Source organism: Myotis yumanensis, unplaced genomic scaffold, assembly GCF_028538775.1.
Source record: "Myotis yumanensis isolate MYYU_CA2020_CCGP unplaced genomic scaffold, mMyoYum1.0.hap1 SCAF_5, whole genome shotgun sequence".
Taxonomy (NCBI): Eukaryota; Metazoa; Chordata; class Mammalia; order Chiroptera; family Vespertilionidae; genus Myotis; species Myotis yumanensis.
In genome coordinates, this window is record NW_027223756.1 from 76,133,850 (window position 1) to 76,149,739 (window position 15,890).

Genomic DNA, 15,890 nt, shown 5'->3' on the forward strand with positions numbered 1-15,890 from the left:
GGAGAAAGCTTATCTTGCCTTCTCAGCTGTTCCTTCCTGGCCCAGCTGGGTCCCTGCTCCACCCCCAGGTGTACAGGAGGTCTGGGGTTGCTTAAAGGGACAGGAAGACACCAGCTCGATGAGATGCTGCAGCTCCCTCGGGCTGGCGGGCTGGGGGGCTGGGGGGCTGGCGGGCTGGCGGGCTGCGGGGCTGGTGCGGAGGGGAGGTGCTGAGCAAGGCCCTGCACCCGGTGCCCTGTCCTGCCTGGGGACTCAGAGCACTTCCCAGCTGGCTTCTGGATGTGTCCACGGCTGAGTGGGCTGTGCTCCGGTTTCTGATGCTTCCAACTGGACAGATAGAGGGGGGGGGGGGGCGACAGTGCCACCGAGTGCTGCCCCTGGGGGGCCAGAACAAAGCACCACAGACCAGGTGGCCCAGAGCAACAGACATTTCTCCCCACCTTTCCGGAGCCACACATTGGAAATCGAGGTGTCGGTGGGACCACACTCCCCACACTTCCTCCTGCCTCCCGAAGCTCCAGGGGAGGGATGCTCTTGCCTCTTCCAGCTCCTGGGGGTTCCCCCATCTCTGGGCCTGTAGAAGCCTCACCCCAGTCTCTACCTTCTGGTGGCTTAGCCTCTGTGTCTGTGTCTCATCTTTTTTTAAAAAAATGTTTTTATTGATTTCAGAGAGGAAGGGAGAGGGAGATAGACACATCAATGATGAGAGAATCATTGATTGGCTGCCTCCTGCACGCCCCCCTGCCCCCACTGGAGATGGAGCCCACAACCCGGGCATGCGCCCTGACTGGGAATCAAACCGTGACCTCCTTATTCATAGGTGGACATTCAACCACTAAGCCACGCCGGCCAGGCTATGTCTCATCTTTGGTCTCCTATAAGGACACCAGTAACATTGGATTTAAGGCCCACCTAATCCAGGACGACCTCATCTCAAGACCCTAAACTTAATACACCTGCAAAGACCATTTTTCAAAATAAGCTGCCACAGGTTCTGGGGGCGACCATTCAGCCCACTGCACCATCCTGTCCCCTACCCCAGTCCACTCCCAGCGCTCCCGGCCCCTCTCCCCTCAGTGGTACATACAGATGACGATCCTCCCTGATCCTCCCTTTCTCCAATCCCTCCCAGGGCTCCCCGGTGCCCAGAGAATAGAATCCACACACTTCCCCACCCCTGGAGTCACCATCTGGGAAGGGGTTGGATTTCAAAGCCCCACCCTTTCAGAAAAATACACAGAGTTAACCTGGAACATTTTAGGATAAATGGATGGAGTGGGTGTGAAGAGAAGAAAAACCCTATGCCCTCTTCTCTCCCTGTGTCTGTGAGTACGAACGGTTTTATAAGAAAAAGTAGGAAGCAAACAAACCAAAGCCAACACCCTGTGACGGAGCCGCGTCTGGTGTCCTGAGTATGAGGCACTGGAGCCAGGACCGGCAGGAGGGGCCTCTGCCAGGAGGTGGCCAGTACCACCATGTAAGGAGGGAGCCAGGCTACAACCTGGGGAGGGCATCCCTGGCGGCAGGCCAGCCCGGGCAAAAGCTTGGAGCAGGAAGCGGTGCCAGTGAGGCGAGAGCCAAGGCTTCGAAGAGACGGAGGGTGCTGACGCCCAAGGGGTCAGCAGGGCCAGGCCTGTGGGCTGTGGAGAGAACCTTGGCTTTTCCTTTTCCTGCAGGAGGAGCTGGAACAAAGAAGGAAGGGCTGCCCTGCCTTCTCCCGTGGCCTCTCTAGCCAGGGAGGCCTGTCTACTGCCCAGAACAGAGTTGGAGAGACAGGCTGAAGAAGAGAGCTGCTTGCCCAGCCAGCGAGCGTGGCTCAGTGGTAGAGCATCGACCTTTGAACCAGGAGGTCACGGTTCGATTCCCCGTCAGGGGGCATGCCCGGGTTGCGGGCTTGATCTCCAGTATGGGGTGTACAGGAGGCAGCTGATCAATGACACTCTCTCATCGTTGACGTTTCTATCTCTCCCTTTCCCTTCCTCTCTGAAATCAATAAAAATATATTACTTTAAAAGAAGAAGAGAGTTGCTTGCTTTGCCCTCTGTTGGAGGAAGATGTCCAGATCTATCCCAGAGGGTGCAGGCATCAGAGGCAGGGACGGGAGGGTGGGAGCGGGGGAGAGAGGACCACCCACAGCTAAGCAGGGGCAGCTGTTGTGTGCAGATGAGTGCACAGCAGGAGCCCAGATGAGGTGGCTGTCCCTGACCTCACACAAGGTCAGAGGGTGACCAGTGCCATGAGGGCGGGGGATGGAGCCAGGCTGCCTTCGAGTGGGTCAGAGATGCCAGGTGAAATACAGGGTGGCCAGTTAAATTTGAATTTCAGATATAGAGCAGATAATGTTTTTAGTGAAAGTAAGTCCCAGATACTGTGTGGGATATACTTATACAAAAAAATTACTGATTTTTAAAAATCTGAAAGGCAAATTTAACAGCGTGCCCTGTATTTTTACTTCCTAAGTCTGGCTGCCCTGACGGAGGGGTCCTGAAGGCCTGTCCTTGGAAGCAGAGGGGGACTCAGGTCCTCCTGCCCTGGGGTGGGGCCAGGACTGAGCCAGGCAGGGGTCTGGGGAGTGGGGGTGAGGGGGCAAGGCAGGCTTTCGAGGGAGAGGATCAGAAAACTGGGTCTTCAGGAGACTGAGCTTTATTTTGAAAACAAAAGCAAAGGCTATTTCCCACGAGCGCTGTCCTCAGCCCGGCCTAGGAAGGGCAAGGGCGCAGGCTAGGAGAAATTCCACCTCCCAGGCTGTAGGGGTTTTGAAGCCAGCTGGCTGTCTTCCTCCCTCATTCTGCACGTAGCTCTCGATCCCCATCTGTGTGGCCTCGTGGCCTTGTTAAGCCTGGGGCTTTCAGTTGGCTCTGAGGCTCCCAGGGCCTGAGAGTGGATCTGCCAGGAGTGAAAGCCTCATCCTACAGTCCCATTATCAGCAAGTTGTGGCCTATCTGCTACATCCTTCCAGCCTTTTCCTTGAATGTCCGCTGTAGCTGGGACTCCACACGCTCTGCCCAGCCTCCTCTCTGGATGCTGCCTTCCCCACCTGACAGGCTGTTATCAGACTACCACTCACTCCTTCCCATGGCTTCCGCCTCCTCCTCATTCTTATGTCACCTCGTATGTCATTGACAGCAAGAAGCTGCCTGACCCCTTATGCAAAGCAGCCCCCCTTACATCACCCTATTATTTTTTTAATCCTCACCTAAAGATATGTTTTTATTGATTTCAGAGAGAGAGAGAAACATTGATGTGAGACAGAAACATGGATGGGCTGCCAGGGCCACCCTTTTTTGTTGTGGATGTTCACCTGAGAATAGTTTTTCCATTTTATTATTGTTATCATCATTATTATTATTATTGACTAGAGGCCCGGTGCATAAAATTTGTGGACAGGTGTGGTCCCTAGGCCTAGCCAGCGATCAAAGCGTGAGAGTCTGGCATGAAAGAGCAGGTCCCAGCTGAGCTCTGGGCCCTGGGCACCCAGGACCCCACGCGCCCTCCTCTGCCTGAGTCCCCAAGTGGAGATGTGGTGATCGTGGCTGGATGCTGCGGGCTGGGGAGCAGTGTGGGCCTCTGGGCCACCAAGCAGCACCACACAGAAGCCGGGCCAGCCTCGAAGACTGGCTCCTACACGAACCCACAGGGAGCCCGACTGGCCCCTGTGGTCCAGTGTGGGTGCGGGGCGGGCTCCTCGCTGGCACCTGAGCGAACCCACTGTGGATCGAACCCACACCTAGGTATGTGTCCTGACTGGGAATAGAACCTGAAAACTTTTTGGTGTATGGGACCATGCTCCAATAACTGAGCCACCTGGCCCTGACCAGGGCAATAATTGTGTTTAACTGTTGGGGTATTTTTTATCGGTTGCACCGTTCTGAATTTCCACAGTAATGCATGAGGGTTCTAGTTTCTTCACCTTCTCCAACAATTATTATCTGCCTTTTTTATTTTTATCTATTTATTCTTTTAATCTTCACCTGAGGATATGGAGAGAGAGAGAGAGAGAGAGAGAGAGAGAGAGAGAGAGAAACATGGATCTGTTGCCTTCCATAGGTTCCCTGATGGGATCAAATACAAAACCCAAGTAGGAGCCCTGAATCCAACCAGCAACGTTTTGGTGCACCAGACGACACTCAACCAACTGAGCCACTCATTATCTGACTTTTCATTACAGTCATCCTAGTGTTTGTGAAGTAGTGTCTCACTGTGTTTTTGATTTGCATTTCCCTGATGGCTCATTATATTGAGCACTTTTCATGTTCTTATTGTGCACTTGCATGTCTTCTTCAGAGAAATGTGCATTCAGATTCTTTGTTCATTTTTAAATTGGGTAATTATATTTTTAAATTAAGTTGTAAGTGTTCATTGTATATACCCTAGATATAAGTTCCTTATCAGATACATGATTAACCTCAGTATTTTCTCCCATTCTGTCAGTTGTGTTTTCACTTTCTTGGTGTTCTCTGAAGCACAAAAAGTTTATTTTTTAAAAAATATATTTTATTGATTTTTTACAGAGAGGAAGGGAGAGGGACAGAGAGTTAGAAACATCGATCAGCTGCCTCCTGCACATCCCCTATTGGGAATGTGCCTGCAACCAAGGTACATGCCCTTGACCGAAATCGAACCTGGGACCCTTCAGTCTGCTCTATCCACTGAGCCAAACCAGTCAGGGCAAAAGTTTATTTTTTTAAAGTCCAACTTATTTTTTCTTTTGTTGTGTGTGCTTTGTCATATGTAAGAAATAGTTGCCTAATCCAAGGTCACAAAGATTACATTACCCTGCTTTTGTTTGAAATTATTTTGTACTTTAAAAAATATTTTTATTGATTTCAGAGAGGAAGGGAAAGGGAGAGACAGAAACATCAATGATGATTTCAGAGAAAGGAAGGGAGAGGGAGAAAGAGAAACATCAATGATGAGAGAAAATCATTGATCGATGCCTCCCACACGCCCCACACTGTGGATTAAGCCCCCAATCCGGGCATGTGCCCTGACTGGGAATTGAACCGTGACCAGTTCATAGGTTGATGCTCAACCACGGAGCCACACCAGCCTGGCTATTTTGTAATTTTTTAAAAGTGTTTGTTGAAAAACATTGGGAACTCGGGCTAGGTTTTCCAGACAAAATACAGGACTGACAGTGACATTTGAATTTCAAATAAATAGTGAATATTAGATAAATAACGAATACTTTCTTTGCATCACTATGTCCAAATATTGCATGGCATAGTTCCATTAATAAATTACTCATTTTTTACCTAAAATTCAAATTTTAACTGCCTTCAAGGTGTTTTCACGAAATCTGGCAGTCCCAGCCAGAGGACTTATCCCACTTGTTCACAGGGATCCATATGGTCTCCTTAGTGTTTTGTGTGTCTGTTTTTTGGAGTGTGGTAAAATACACATGATACAAATTGAGCATGTCAACGACAGTCACAGTTTAGTTGTCAACACTTTCTGGACAAATGAAGGCCCCGCCCCCGTTTCCGAGCAAGGTAGCCACACCCCCAGCTCGCAGGGCGTGGCCCAACGCGGTCACGTGAGGCGGCCGCCCAGCCTTAAGCAGCGCAGGCCTGCCGGCGTGCGGGGCTTGCGTGAGTACGTGCGTCTGCACGCGTGCGCAGACGGCTCCTCCCTGTGCACCCGGGCCCGGCCCGCCTTCCGGGTTCTTATAGCGCCGCGGGCGGCGGTTGTCGACGGGGACGACGGCGGCGACATGGCGGCGGCACTGCTTGTGCTTCTGGGGCTCGTCCTGAGCGTCGAGAGCGGCTCCGGGGCGGGTGAGGACTGGGAGGGGCGGGCAGGGGCCGCGGGCGAGCGCGGGCTCGGCCTCTGGGGTCCCTCCGGCAGGGGCGGGGGGGAATACTGGAGAGCTCCGCGGGCGGGAGTGCCCGGGGTCAGGAGGCGCCCAGGTGTTCGGAGGCACCCACGGGACTCCCCGCCGAGGTAGTGTGTGGGGAGACCTTGCCTTAGGGGCCTGAGATCCGACAAGGGAGATCCCTGGAGGTGAAGTCCTAGATTTCCGACCGCCTGGGGGAGGGACGGGGTCCGGGAGGGGCCTGGCCCGTTGGGAGGGATTCAGGAGGCGGCCTCCCACCCTCTCCCTGCGGAAGAGGGACCCTGCGGCTGGGTCTTGCAGCGTCTCCTTTGAACGGGAGCCCAGGAGCCTGGGGAGGTAGCTTGAGGGTGGGCCCCCGCCCGGGGTGTGCTGGGGCAAGGGGTGCGGCGGCGGAAGGCCCCCTGGACTCCCCGGACCCTTGGCTCGCATCTGGGCAGGAGGCTGTTCTTAAGCGGACGCTGGAATCACATGCGTGTGAGTGCCCCTGAGGCAGGCGGCTCTGGAGTCGGCAGGGATTGTCATTCTTGCCGGGATTTAGGTCTGAGTCTTGCCCCGGGTATGCCCCTGCCCCTGGTATCCGCACAAACATTTGAGTTTAAACCCTGGTAGAGAGCCAACGGGCATTGCTGCCGGTTTTTCTGATTTCTCGGCACAGATAAAAGGTCTAGTCCACACCTCCCTTCTTTTACAGGGGTGGAGTAGGCCGGGAGGGAGGGGAGATGTTCCAAGGTCACCCTAAGGTCGCCCTGGCCACTGGTAAAGAGCAGGAAGTGGAGTTTTTGCCGACTATCAACAGGCACTACATTTTGGAGCTCTTCTTGGGGGTGGACAGATGTGGTTTGAATGCTCCTGTGAGAAGTGGACGGAGGTATCGTTTTCCAGGGGAAGGCCTGAGAGAGACGTGTCTCCCCCCCCCCCCCCCCCCCCCAAGACTTCCCAGTTGGTTCTGGGTTAAAGATTTATAGTGACCAGAATGGAGGGGACAAAGTGCAGACCAGAATGGTCTGGGGCTCTTCTGGGGAGGCAGGACCTGTCGGGCTCTGAGAGGCTGGTCAACTGTCCTGGGCAGGAGCCCAGAGGGATTGCCTCTAGTGGAAGCTTCACTGGGGTGTTCCTGATCTGTCTTATGATCTCAGTTCGCCTCTTTTGTCTTCATTATCATCAAAACAGCCATGTATTGAATGCTTCTGGGTAAGGGCCTGGCTTCCTGCCAGCCCTCTCTGGAAGGACTCAGGAACCTGTAGACAAGTGAATTAGGAGGCTACACAGCTGCATTTGGCAGCGTGAGCCCTTTGGAGATAGAGCCCTGGACGGCTGCGGACGGCCAGTGGGTGGAAGCCCCTGTGGTCTCCCTCGGCTGGGAGCACAGTTCCTGAGTTTGTGCCTCTCTCCTTAGAGCAGAAGCACTGGGTGCTTCTGAGCCCCAGCCAGGAAGCCAAGAGGATCTGTGCCATTTTGCATCTTTGGAGCTGGTCTTGCACACTTGCCTGAGTCTGACCCCCGGGGACTCCTCTCTGTTCTGTTCTCTTTCACTTTGGACAGCACCCCTTTTCCCAGGGTATCTTGGAAAGATCGGAAAGTCTTTCTGAGGACGTCACCACATGTCCTTTTTCTGCCTAGAAGTGACTTAGTGACAGTGATTGCCTCTCCTGGCCAGGTCAGCGCCCCAGAAATGCTTTGGAGGCCCTGCCAGGAACAGGTTCCTTGTGAGCATCAGCAATCAGCACCCTGTCGTCTGAGGCCCTGGGTCGATTCTCCTGCCAGAAGACCCTGGCTCTCCCTGAGATTACCCAGAATCCTGGTGTGTTGGCCAGAAAGGTTGGGAGAGCACAGGCTTTCCAGCTGATGACTTGGCCTCTCTGAGCCTCAGGTGAAGGGAGCAGGAGCTGCTTCCTGATGGGATGGAGGGAGAGGTGAGGAGCCACGGCTGGTTTCCCTGAAACATTCTTGGCTCCTATCTGAGCCCTGCAGTGAGGCCATGGGTGGGGAGAGGGCGGGTGCCTTCTGTCTCATCCTGCAAGTTCCTTGGCTGTTTACCACGAGGCCTGCCTGGCCCCACGCCCCGGCCTGGCTGCCGAGTGGGCACGGAGGAGGGGTAGCTGTTTTTAGATGAAGGTGACTTCACTTGAGAACGTGGGTTACAGTCACGGGGCCAGAATCACAGAATGGAGTTTTCACTTTTCTCTCCCTGTCTCCTAGTGTAGTGTCCTAAGGGTGGAGGCTCCTGCCTCTTCTCCCTCTGAATTCTAGGGGTGCTTCCCCCAAGTCACCTGGGCACTGGGTTTGGTCAGGGGTTGCCAGAGGATTTGCTTTTCAACCTTTCTCCAACATTGCTCAATCCCCTCCACCCCCCACCCCCACCCCCACCCAGGAGCCTTTTGAGACTATTTTTCCTAATGGCCCTGTCCCAGTGATATTTTAATATCACAGATTTTAACATCACTTACAGCAGCAGGTCTCTGTGTGTGGTGACCCTGGGTAGGGCCACAGTCATTGTAATGCCTAAGACACCCCCGCTTCCCCCTGGGAGTGATGTGGCCCTATTGAGGAGCACGAGAGAGATGTGGTGTCATGGTGGCCAGCTCATAGGAGACTCCATGGTGGGAAGGCTGGCAGGTGGCCCAGGTGGAGCCTTGGTCCCCTGCTGTACATGGCCCTCAGGCTGGAGCAGGGGTGTCTGCCTAAGGGGTTTTAGGCTCACTTTTGAGCCACCTCATTCTCCCACAGGGAGGCAGGTGCAGCTGGGACAAGATCTGACTGACCTCCTTTCTAGCAGCTCCCTGGTGAGGGAATGAGAGCACAGATGGGGGTCCCAGGCTCTAGAGTAGAGAGAGGCAGGCCTGTCGGAGTAGGGCTGCCTTGGCCTCACTTCCTACCCTGACTGCTCCCAGCTTTTTATGTAGCTGCTTGTTATGCAATCTTGGAAATTTTGATTCCTGAGAAGTGTGGATTACCAGGATGCGTCCAGATCAGGCAGTGGAGCTTCTAGCTTCACACCCCTGTTTGGTTGTAACTGTGCCTGTCCTGAGTCCTGTGAGGTGCCTTCGGGCCACTGCAGGTGGGGAGACCTGACGGTCCACTTGTTCCTGAGGCTTTGGGGCCACCTTGCCCCAGAACAGACAACCTGAGGCCCCAAGACCTCCTTGGCCAGCAGTCTGTGCTCTCCTGCACGCAGCAAGGGAGCCGTGTGCATGTATGCACACACATATGTATGCGGGTACACATACACATGCGTGTGCCTGCCCCTATCACCCACATATGCACACATGTAGTGGTGCATGTATGTACATGGCCTGGGATCAGATGGATGCCCCAGCCCCAGAGGCCTCCTCCTATTTTCTGTCTGGCTGTTGAACTTTTTTTTTTTTTTTAAATATATTTTTATTGATTTCAGAGAGGAAGGGAAAGGGAGAGAGATAGAAACATCAATAATGAGAGGGAATCATCGATCTGCTGCCTCCTGCACGTCCCCTACTGGGGATCAAGCCCGAAACCTGGGCGTGTGCCCTTGACTGGTATCAGACCTGGGACCCTTCAGTTCCCAGGTGGACGCTCTATCCACTGAGCAAAACCAGCTAGGGCTGGCTGTTGAACTTTTTGCTTCATCCCCTGCTTGCCTGGAGTTCTGAGTCATCCTGTCCTCTTTTAAAGAAAGAGCCAGCAGGTGGCCAGTGGTGGGTCAGGAGGACTGGTCTGCTCAGGAAGAGGCCCTGCCTGGCTGTGCATGTGTCCTGTTCACAGGCAGGCCACCATCCTCCCAGACTAGAAACACAGCGGGGCAGCTGGGTCTGCATGTGTCAGGTTTGCAGTGGGACAGGGTGGGGGTGCCAATAGCCCACTGAGGACATAGTGCCAGGCCCCTAGCTATTGCCCTGGGACCCAGTGCAGGTTTGGGGTTAGGACTGCACCCTCAGGGCATGCTGATCTCAGCTGCTCATGGATCGTGCCAGATCCAGCTGTGATGTCTCTTGAATAAAGTTTTCCTGCTGCCCTTTGGGTTTTGAGGTTTAATTTTCTTTTGTTAATCATCCGGGGATATTTTTTCCATTGATTTTAGAGAGAAGGGAAAAGAGAGAAACATCAATGTAAGAAAGACACATCAATTGGTTGCCTCCCACCCATTCCCCAATTGGGGTTGGTAATTGAACCTGTGACCCTCTGGTGCCCAGGCTGATGCTCTAACCCAGTGGTTCTCAACCTTCTGGCCCTTTAAATACAGTTCCTCATGTTGTGACCCAACCATCAAATTATTTTCGTTGCTACTTCATAACTGTAATGTTACTACTGTTATGAATCGTAATGTAAATATCTGATATGCAGGATGGTCTTAGGCGACCCCTGTGAAAGAGTCGTTTGACCGCCAAAGGGGTCGGGACCCACAGGTTGAGAACCGCTGCTCTAACCACTGAGAACACTGGCTTGAGATTTAATTTTCTTAATGACCAACCTGGTCTCTCTGTGGATGGGTGAGGCTGAGAACCTGGTGTCCACTGGATGCAGAATACCTTTCCTGTCATTTCCTCTGGATTGGCAGTATTAGGCCTGAGCCAGAGGTTTGCTGCCCAAGGAATCAATTTATACTGTTGCTGAGTTCCAGGCAGCTAAGATAACCATTCAGACAGGGGTCACTACCTCTAGCAATTCTGCCCAATTTCATGTGTTTTGTTCTGTGATTTCACAGTTTTGCTCTAAAAAGTCACTATGTGAGGAAGCAGGGGTCCAGGTGGGGCAGGCCTGCTGAATGGCTGCTAGACTGCTGGGTTTCTTGTAGCTGCTTTTCTGGAATGGTTGACTCTGAACAGAAGTTGTTCAAATATAGTCTCGTATCCTGCTTTTTCACCTAACTTTATACCACAGGCTTCTCCCCACAAACCAAAAGGAAAAGAAGCTCATTGCAAACAGTTATGGCTGGATCTGTTTATGCTCAATCCTGTGGGCATAGCTTTTAGAAGCATCAAAAGGTTGCTGGTTTGATTACCGGGTCAATGTGCAGGTTGAAGGCTTGATCCCCAGTAGGGGGCATGCAGGAGACAGCTGATAGATGTTCTGCTCTCATATCGATGTTTCTCCTCTCCCTTTCTTTCTAAAAATAATTAAACCATTAAAAAAAAGAAAAAGCCCTAGCCAGTTTGGATCATTGGCCCGTGGACTGAAGGGTCTTGGGTTCGATTCTGGTCAAGGGCACATACTCAGTCACTGGCCCCAGTCAGGGTGCATGCGGGGGGCAACCAAAGACATCTCCAGGGTTCTAGCCTGTGGGTGACCATCCTGGAAAAACAGACACTTCTGAGTAAAGCTCTGCTTCGGAGCAATCCCAAAGAAGGCAAATGGAGGCCAGTGTGGACAGCCCTGTGGTGCCTGGGACCCCATGGTGGTTGGGCAGGGGTGTCCCCACAGCACCTGCCCCAACCTAGGGACAGGGCTCCGGTGTGGACATGGGTGTGCTCACTGCCCCACCAATGGTGGTTAGCATCTGGCATGGCTGGGCGGTGGCAGACCCTGCCCTCAGCAGAGGTCTCCATTTCCCTCACCCTCAACTTCTGGTCCATGGAACACCTGCCTGGCTTTTTATCTGAACACTGGGAGGGCTGGGTTTCACCTCCCATCCCTGGTCCCTGAGGAGGAGTTCTCCCAGCTCACCTCCAGTCTCTTGTGCTTCTCACCTTCTGGTTCCTAGTGATTTTCACATTTCGATTCTTCAAGAGACCATCTGAAACTAACGGGAAGATTTGCCTAATTGGAAATCGAGTTGAAGGGCCTTTACTCATTGAGTCCACCCTCAGTGTCCTGGGCAGGACAACATATTGTCTCCTGTGCAGTGATTTTGTGGCAGTTGTGAGTGGGCTGTGGGAACTCGACCTTCAAGGAAATTAGGATCTGTGCTGGGCTGGACCCACGAGTTGGGACTCTGGGTGGGTGTTGGTCTCTGTTCCCACACCTGCGATCCATGTCTCCTCGACAAAACCTGCCTTGAGCCCTGCATCCTGCCCAGTAGCCCATCACACCCAAAGTCCATTAATTCTGTAGGATGTTTCCTTCCTGAACATGCCAGTGCGATTCGAGACTTGTTAACAAGGCTGTGGCTTCCCTGCCAGGAGGTTGCAGTGACTGTGGAGGAGCCACACTGGATTAGTTGTGGGACAAGTTGGCAGGTGGCTGTGGGGGTCGCAGGCTTTGTCCCCCTCTGATCCCTTGGCTAATCTCTCGTTTGGCCACACAGGGAGCAATATCACGACTTCCAAACTTATTGTTGACTCCAAAACACGCCTCACCTGCACCTTGGATTCCAGTGACACTGCCATCCTGGGACACCGCTGGACGAAAGGGGACAAGGTGCTGCAGGAGGACTCGGAGCCCGGTCTGACAACGCAGTATGAGTGCGTGAGGCCCATGGAAGCACCCAAACCCCATGTCCCGCTGGGCCTAGCAGGAGAGGGGTGGGCCTCATTTCAGGGAGCTGGTTTCACCCTGGGGCCCTGTTGCCCTGTTTGCTCTGATGTATTCTCACTGATAACAGCCATGTGGTCAGCAGGAATGAAGACTGTGATCCGTGGGCTCACTTTGGACAGACGTTAGGTACAAGCTCTGTTCATATCCCTCAGTTGTGAAAAGCTCAGGAACCAGGGAGGGTCATCACGGCCTCCATGACCCTTTCTTTTTCTTCCAGGCGCTGAAGGGGAGGAGGCACTACATGAGTCCCCCTCAGCCTGGAATCCCTGTGTTCCCAATTTATTAAGGTCTTGGGCACTCAAGGCTGCCCAAGCTGAAGCCTTGTCTTAACTGAGCCCAAGCCAGCTCTGGAAACACAGTGCTCTGTGGTTTATGGGCTTCTAGGGTCACGGTACAGAAGCTCATTGGTTCGGGTGCCGGGTCAGGAGTGGGGCCAGACCCATCTGCCATCCCCAAAATCACCTTCTCCCTTCTTGATGGGACATGGGCAGTATGTGCCCTCCTGCAGGATCTCCTGATCATGACCTTCGAGGTTTGCTCTGGCCCCACAGAGTCACCGGTAGAGGGTCAACTCACGACTGCGTCTGCTTGCAGGGTAGACACACAGGAGAGCGCAGGAGAGTACTTCTGCACCTTCCTCCCCTCGGAACCTACAGGCAGAACCGCCCGCGTGAATGTGGAGGGTGAGTGAATGTGAAGGGTGAGCGGCTTTATGGCCCCCAGAGCACGGAGGAAGGGGCAGGCTCATTCATCCCTGGGGTGAGGGGAGCCCGCACACTGAAGGGGGGTTGGCTCCTCCAGGCTGTGGGACTCAGGCTCCACTGTGCTCTGCTCCCCACCAGGGCCCCCCAAGATTAAGGCTGTGAAGAAGTCAGAGCATGCCACTGAAGGAGAGACAGTTGTGCTGGCCTGCAAGTCTGAGTCTTTCCCCCCGGTTACCGACTGGTTGTGGTACAAGATAAATGATGATGCGGTCCAGGTGAGGGCTGCACCTGCCTGGGGTGGGGCAAAGGCCTGGGCCTCCGCCCTACTACAAGGTCTGCCTGTCCCCAGATTTTCAGCAACGCGTCCCAGAACAAGGTTGTGATGTCCTCGGAGACCAAGACGGAGTTGCACATCCAGAACCTAGACTTGGAGGCAGACCCTGGCAAGTATGCCTGCAATGGCACCAATGCAGAGGGCACTGACCAGGCCGTCATCACGCTGCGTGTGCGCAACCGCCTCGCTGCCCTCTGGCCCTTCCTGGGTATCGTGGCTGAGGTGCTTGTGCTTGTCACCATCATCTTCATCTATGAGAAGCGGCGGAAGCCGGACGAGGTCCTGGATGGTGAGCTTGCCCCATGCCCTCCGCTCCCCACCTGTCGGGGACCTGAATGCAGTATAGTGGAGGGCGCTTTGGGGTTGGGACAGCCCCCTTTTACAGGTCAGGTCAGGTCCCCAGGCTTCTCCTCAGGAGGTGCTCCACCTTTTTTATTTTTAAAATTTTTATTTATTTATTTTAGAGAGAGAAACATCAATTTGTTGTTCCGCTTATTTATGCATTGATTGGTTGATTCTTGTATGTGACCTGACTGGGGATTGAACCTGCAGCCTTGGCATATCGGACAGTGCTCTAACCAACTGAGCTACCCAGCAAGGGCCTCCTGCCCCACCTTCTGAGGCTGGGATCTGCTTGCCCCCACAGCCTCACTTGGCTGCTGGCAGGTGTCCTCTTGTGAGCATCTGTCCTCAGTTGCTCAGCCTCCTCTCACATCAGCTGCTTGGGTCCAAGGGCCAGGGCCAAGCAAGCCCGTGACTACCTGATGAAGCTCAGGAAACCTGAGCCGCCTGGCCAGGTGAGGGCACCTGAATGTCTACCTGCAGGTGGACAAGGAGAGCAGGCAGGGCTCCCAGAGGCCCTTGGGCTGACCCCATAGCTCATTTTGAGGGTCCATGTCCCAGGGATGGGACTGCCTCCCCACATGACCAGTCCCTGCAGCACAGGAACCACCTCTGACACCTGTTCTTCTCTTGCACATGGCTTGGCTGCGCGTCTGCACAGATGAGGACACGGGCTCTGCTCCACTGTAAGTCCTGGCCTCGCTGAGCGTGGGGATAGGGTGGTGGTGTGGGCAGGATTGGAGGAGCTGCTGACCTGGATGCCCCTCCCTCTGTGACTGGGGGTGGAGGGCAGCTGTCTTGTCCTCCTGAGCACTGAAAAGCCCCCTCCTGTCCCCAGGAAGAGCAGCGGGCACATGAATGACAAAGACAAGAACGTCCGCCAGAGGAACGCCAACTGAGTGAGCAAGTGAGTAAGGTGAGGAGCGTGACAGGGTGGGAGTGGGGGCTCCTGTGCTGGCAGAGCTGGCATCTGAGTGCCCCTTCCTTCCTGCAGGCAGTGAGGAGGAGTCTGCACAGGCCTGAGCTGCTGTCCAGAGGAGCCTGGTGTTCCTGGTGTTCGCACCATTCCAAGTCCTCTCCTCTTAAAGGAAACCTACCCTGCAAAGTAGACCACACTGTTGATTCAAATCACATGTTTTCTCTTTTAAAAGAAACTAAGCTAGGGTTTTCTCTATGTAGAATTCCATTCCTTAGGGGTTTTGCTTTTTTATTTTTAAGAGCACTCCAGGGGAGCTTCGAGGTTCTGTGGGGAGCCCCTGCTGTCCCCTGCCTATGCCCTTCATCTTCCTTCCTTGCACCCCCAAACCATACCCTTGGTGTCCCCTGGGCATTTAATTTAGCCTCTAGTCCATCATGCTGGGGGGGCTGTGGATGACAGACTGGCTTTTCCCTGAGACTCCTCCTTCCACAGCTCACCTCCTGAGGTTGCTTTCTGCTGCTTCACTGCCCTTTTCAGGAGGTCACAGGTCACAGTGCCTGGCGTCCTGCCTGCCTGAAGCAAGTCCTGTCACATCACCGCAGGTCTATGTGACCTAGTCCAGCCTGACTTCATGGCCACCCCTCAGAGTATCCCCCTCACTGCTCCTGCCCTCCCCACGCTGGGGAGGGGGGTCTGGATGACCATCATGGGGTGGGAGTTGCTGTAACAGCCCCATTTGCATCTGTGCTCATGGTGACTGAAGAAACCCCCTCCCCAGTGGAGCCTGAGGCTTCTTCCTTTACAGCATCCTGACTTACATGGGAGCCCCCAACCCCACCTGCCTGCTCACCAATAAAGGCTGACCCACCTCTCACTCTCCTGGCTCCTGTCTGTGCCCGTCCTGAATCTTACCAGGAGAGTTCATTGGGCAAGCGCTAAGCTGTACTGAGGCCCAGAGGTTGCAGTGCACGCAAGGGCCAGGGCAGGATAGGAATGAAGCGGAGCACTTGGGTTGGGAGCTTTGTTCCTAAGATAAAGGGTAAAAGGAGGGGTGGGCAGGCCACAGGACCATGGGGGGCCCTGTACCAGGTCTGAATGGGATGAGTGGTCAGGTTTTTGAGGCCCTGGACAATGCCTGGGGTCCTTCCCACTGGCTGCCCAGTAAGGGATCGGCAGCCTCTACCCACCCGTCCTGTGTGGCCAGGGCAGCCAGGACTCAAGAGCTGTGTAGGGGAAGGTGCAAGTGGGAGCACCTGGAGCCTGGCCTCTTGGGACTGTTCCAGCTGAGGAGGGCTGGGGCCTAGA

General features: G+C 54.1%; 1 protein-coding gene across 2 annotated transcripts; it reads left to right on the forward strand.

Moving 5' to 3' along the window:
- Positions 1–5,617: 5,617 nt before the first annotated feature.
- On the forward strand, positions 5,618–15,459 carry BSG (basigin (Ok blood group)). 2 transcript variants are annotated; one of them, XM_070415596.1, is made up of 8 exons: positions 5,618–5,777; positions 12,057–12,213; positions 12,881–12,969; positions 13,129–13,265; positions 13,340–13,613; positions 14,328–14,352; positions 14,505–14,582; positions 14,661–15,459. In XM_070415596.1, the coding sequence occupies exons 1-7, from the start codon at positions 5,714–5,716 to the stop codon at positions 14,563–14,565; spliced, it is 807 nt and encodes a 268-aa protein (XP_070271697.1). In that variant the 5' UTR covers positions 5,618–5,713; the 3' UTR covers positions 14,566–14,582; positions 14,661–15,459. The 2 variants fall into 2 exon arrangements, with proteins under 2 accessions (XP_070271697.1, XP_070271698.1); XM_070415597.1 differs by having other exon boundaries at positions 14,505–14,573.
- The last annotated feature ends 431 nt before the right edge of the window (positions 15,460–15,890 follow it).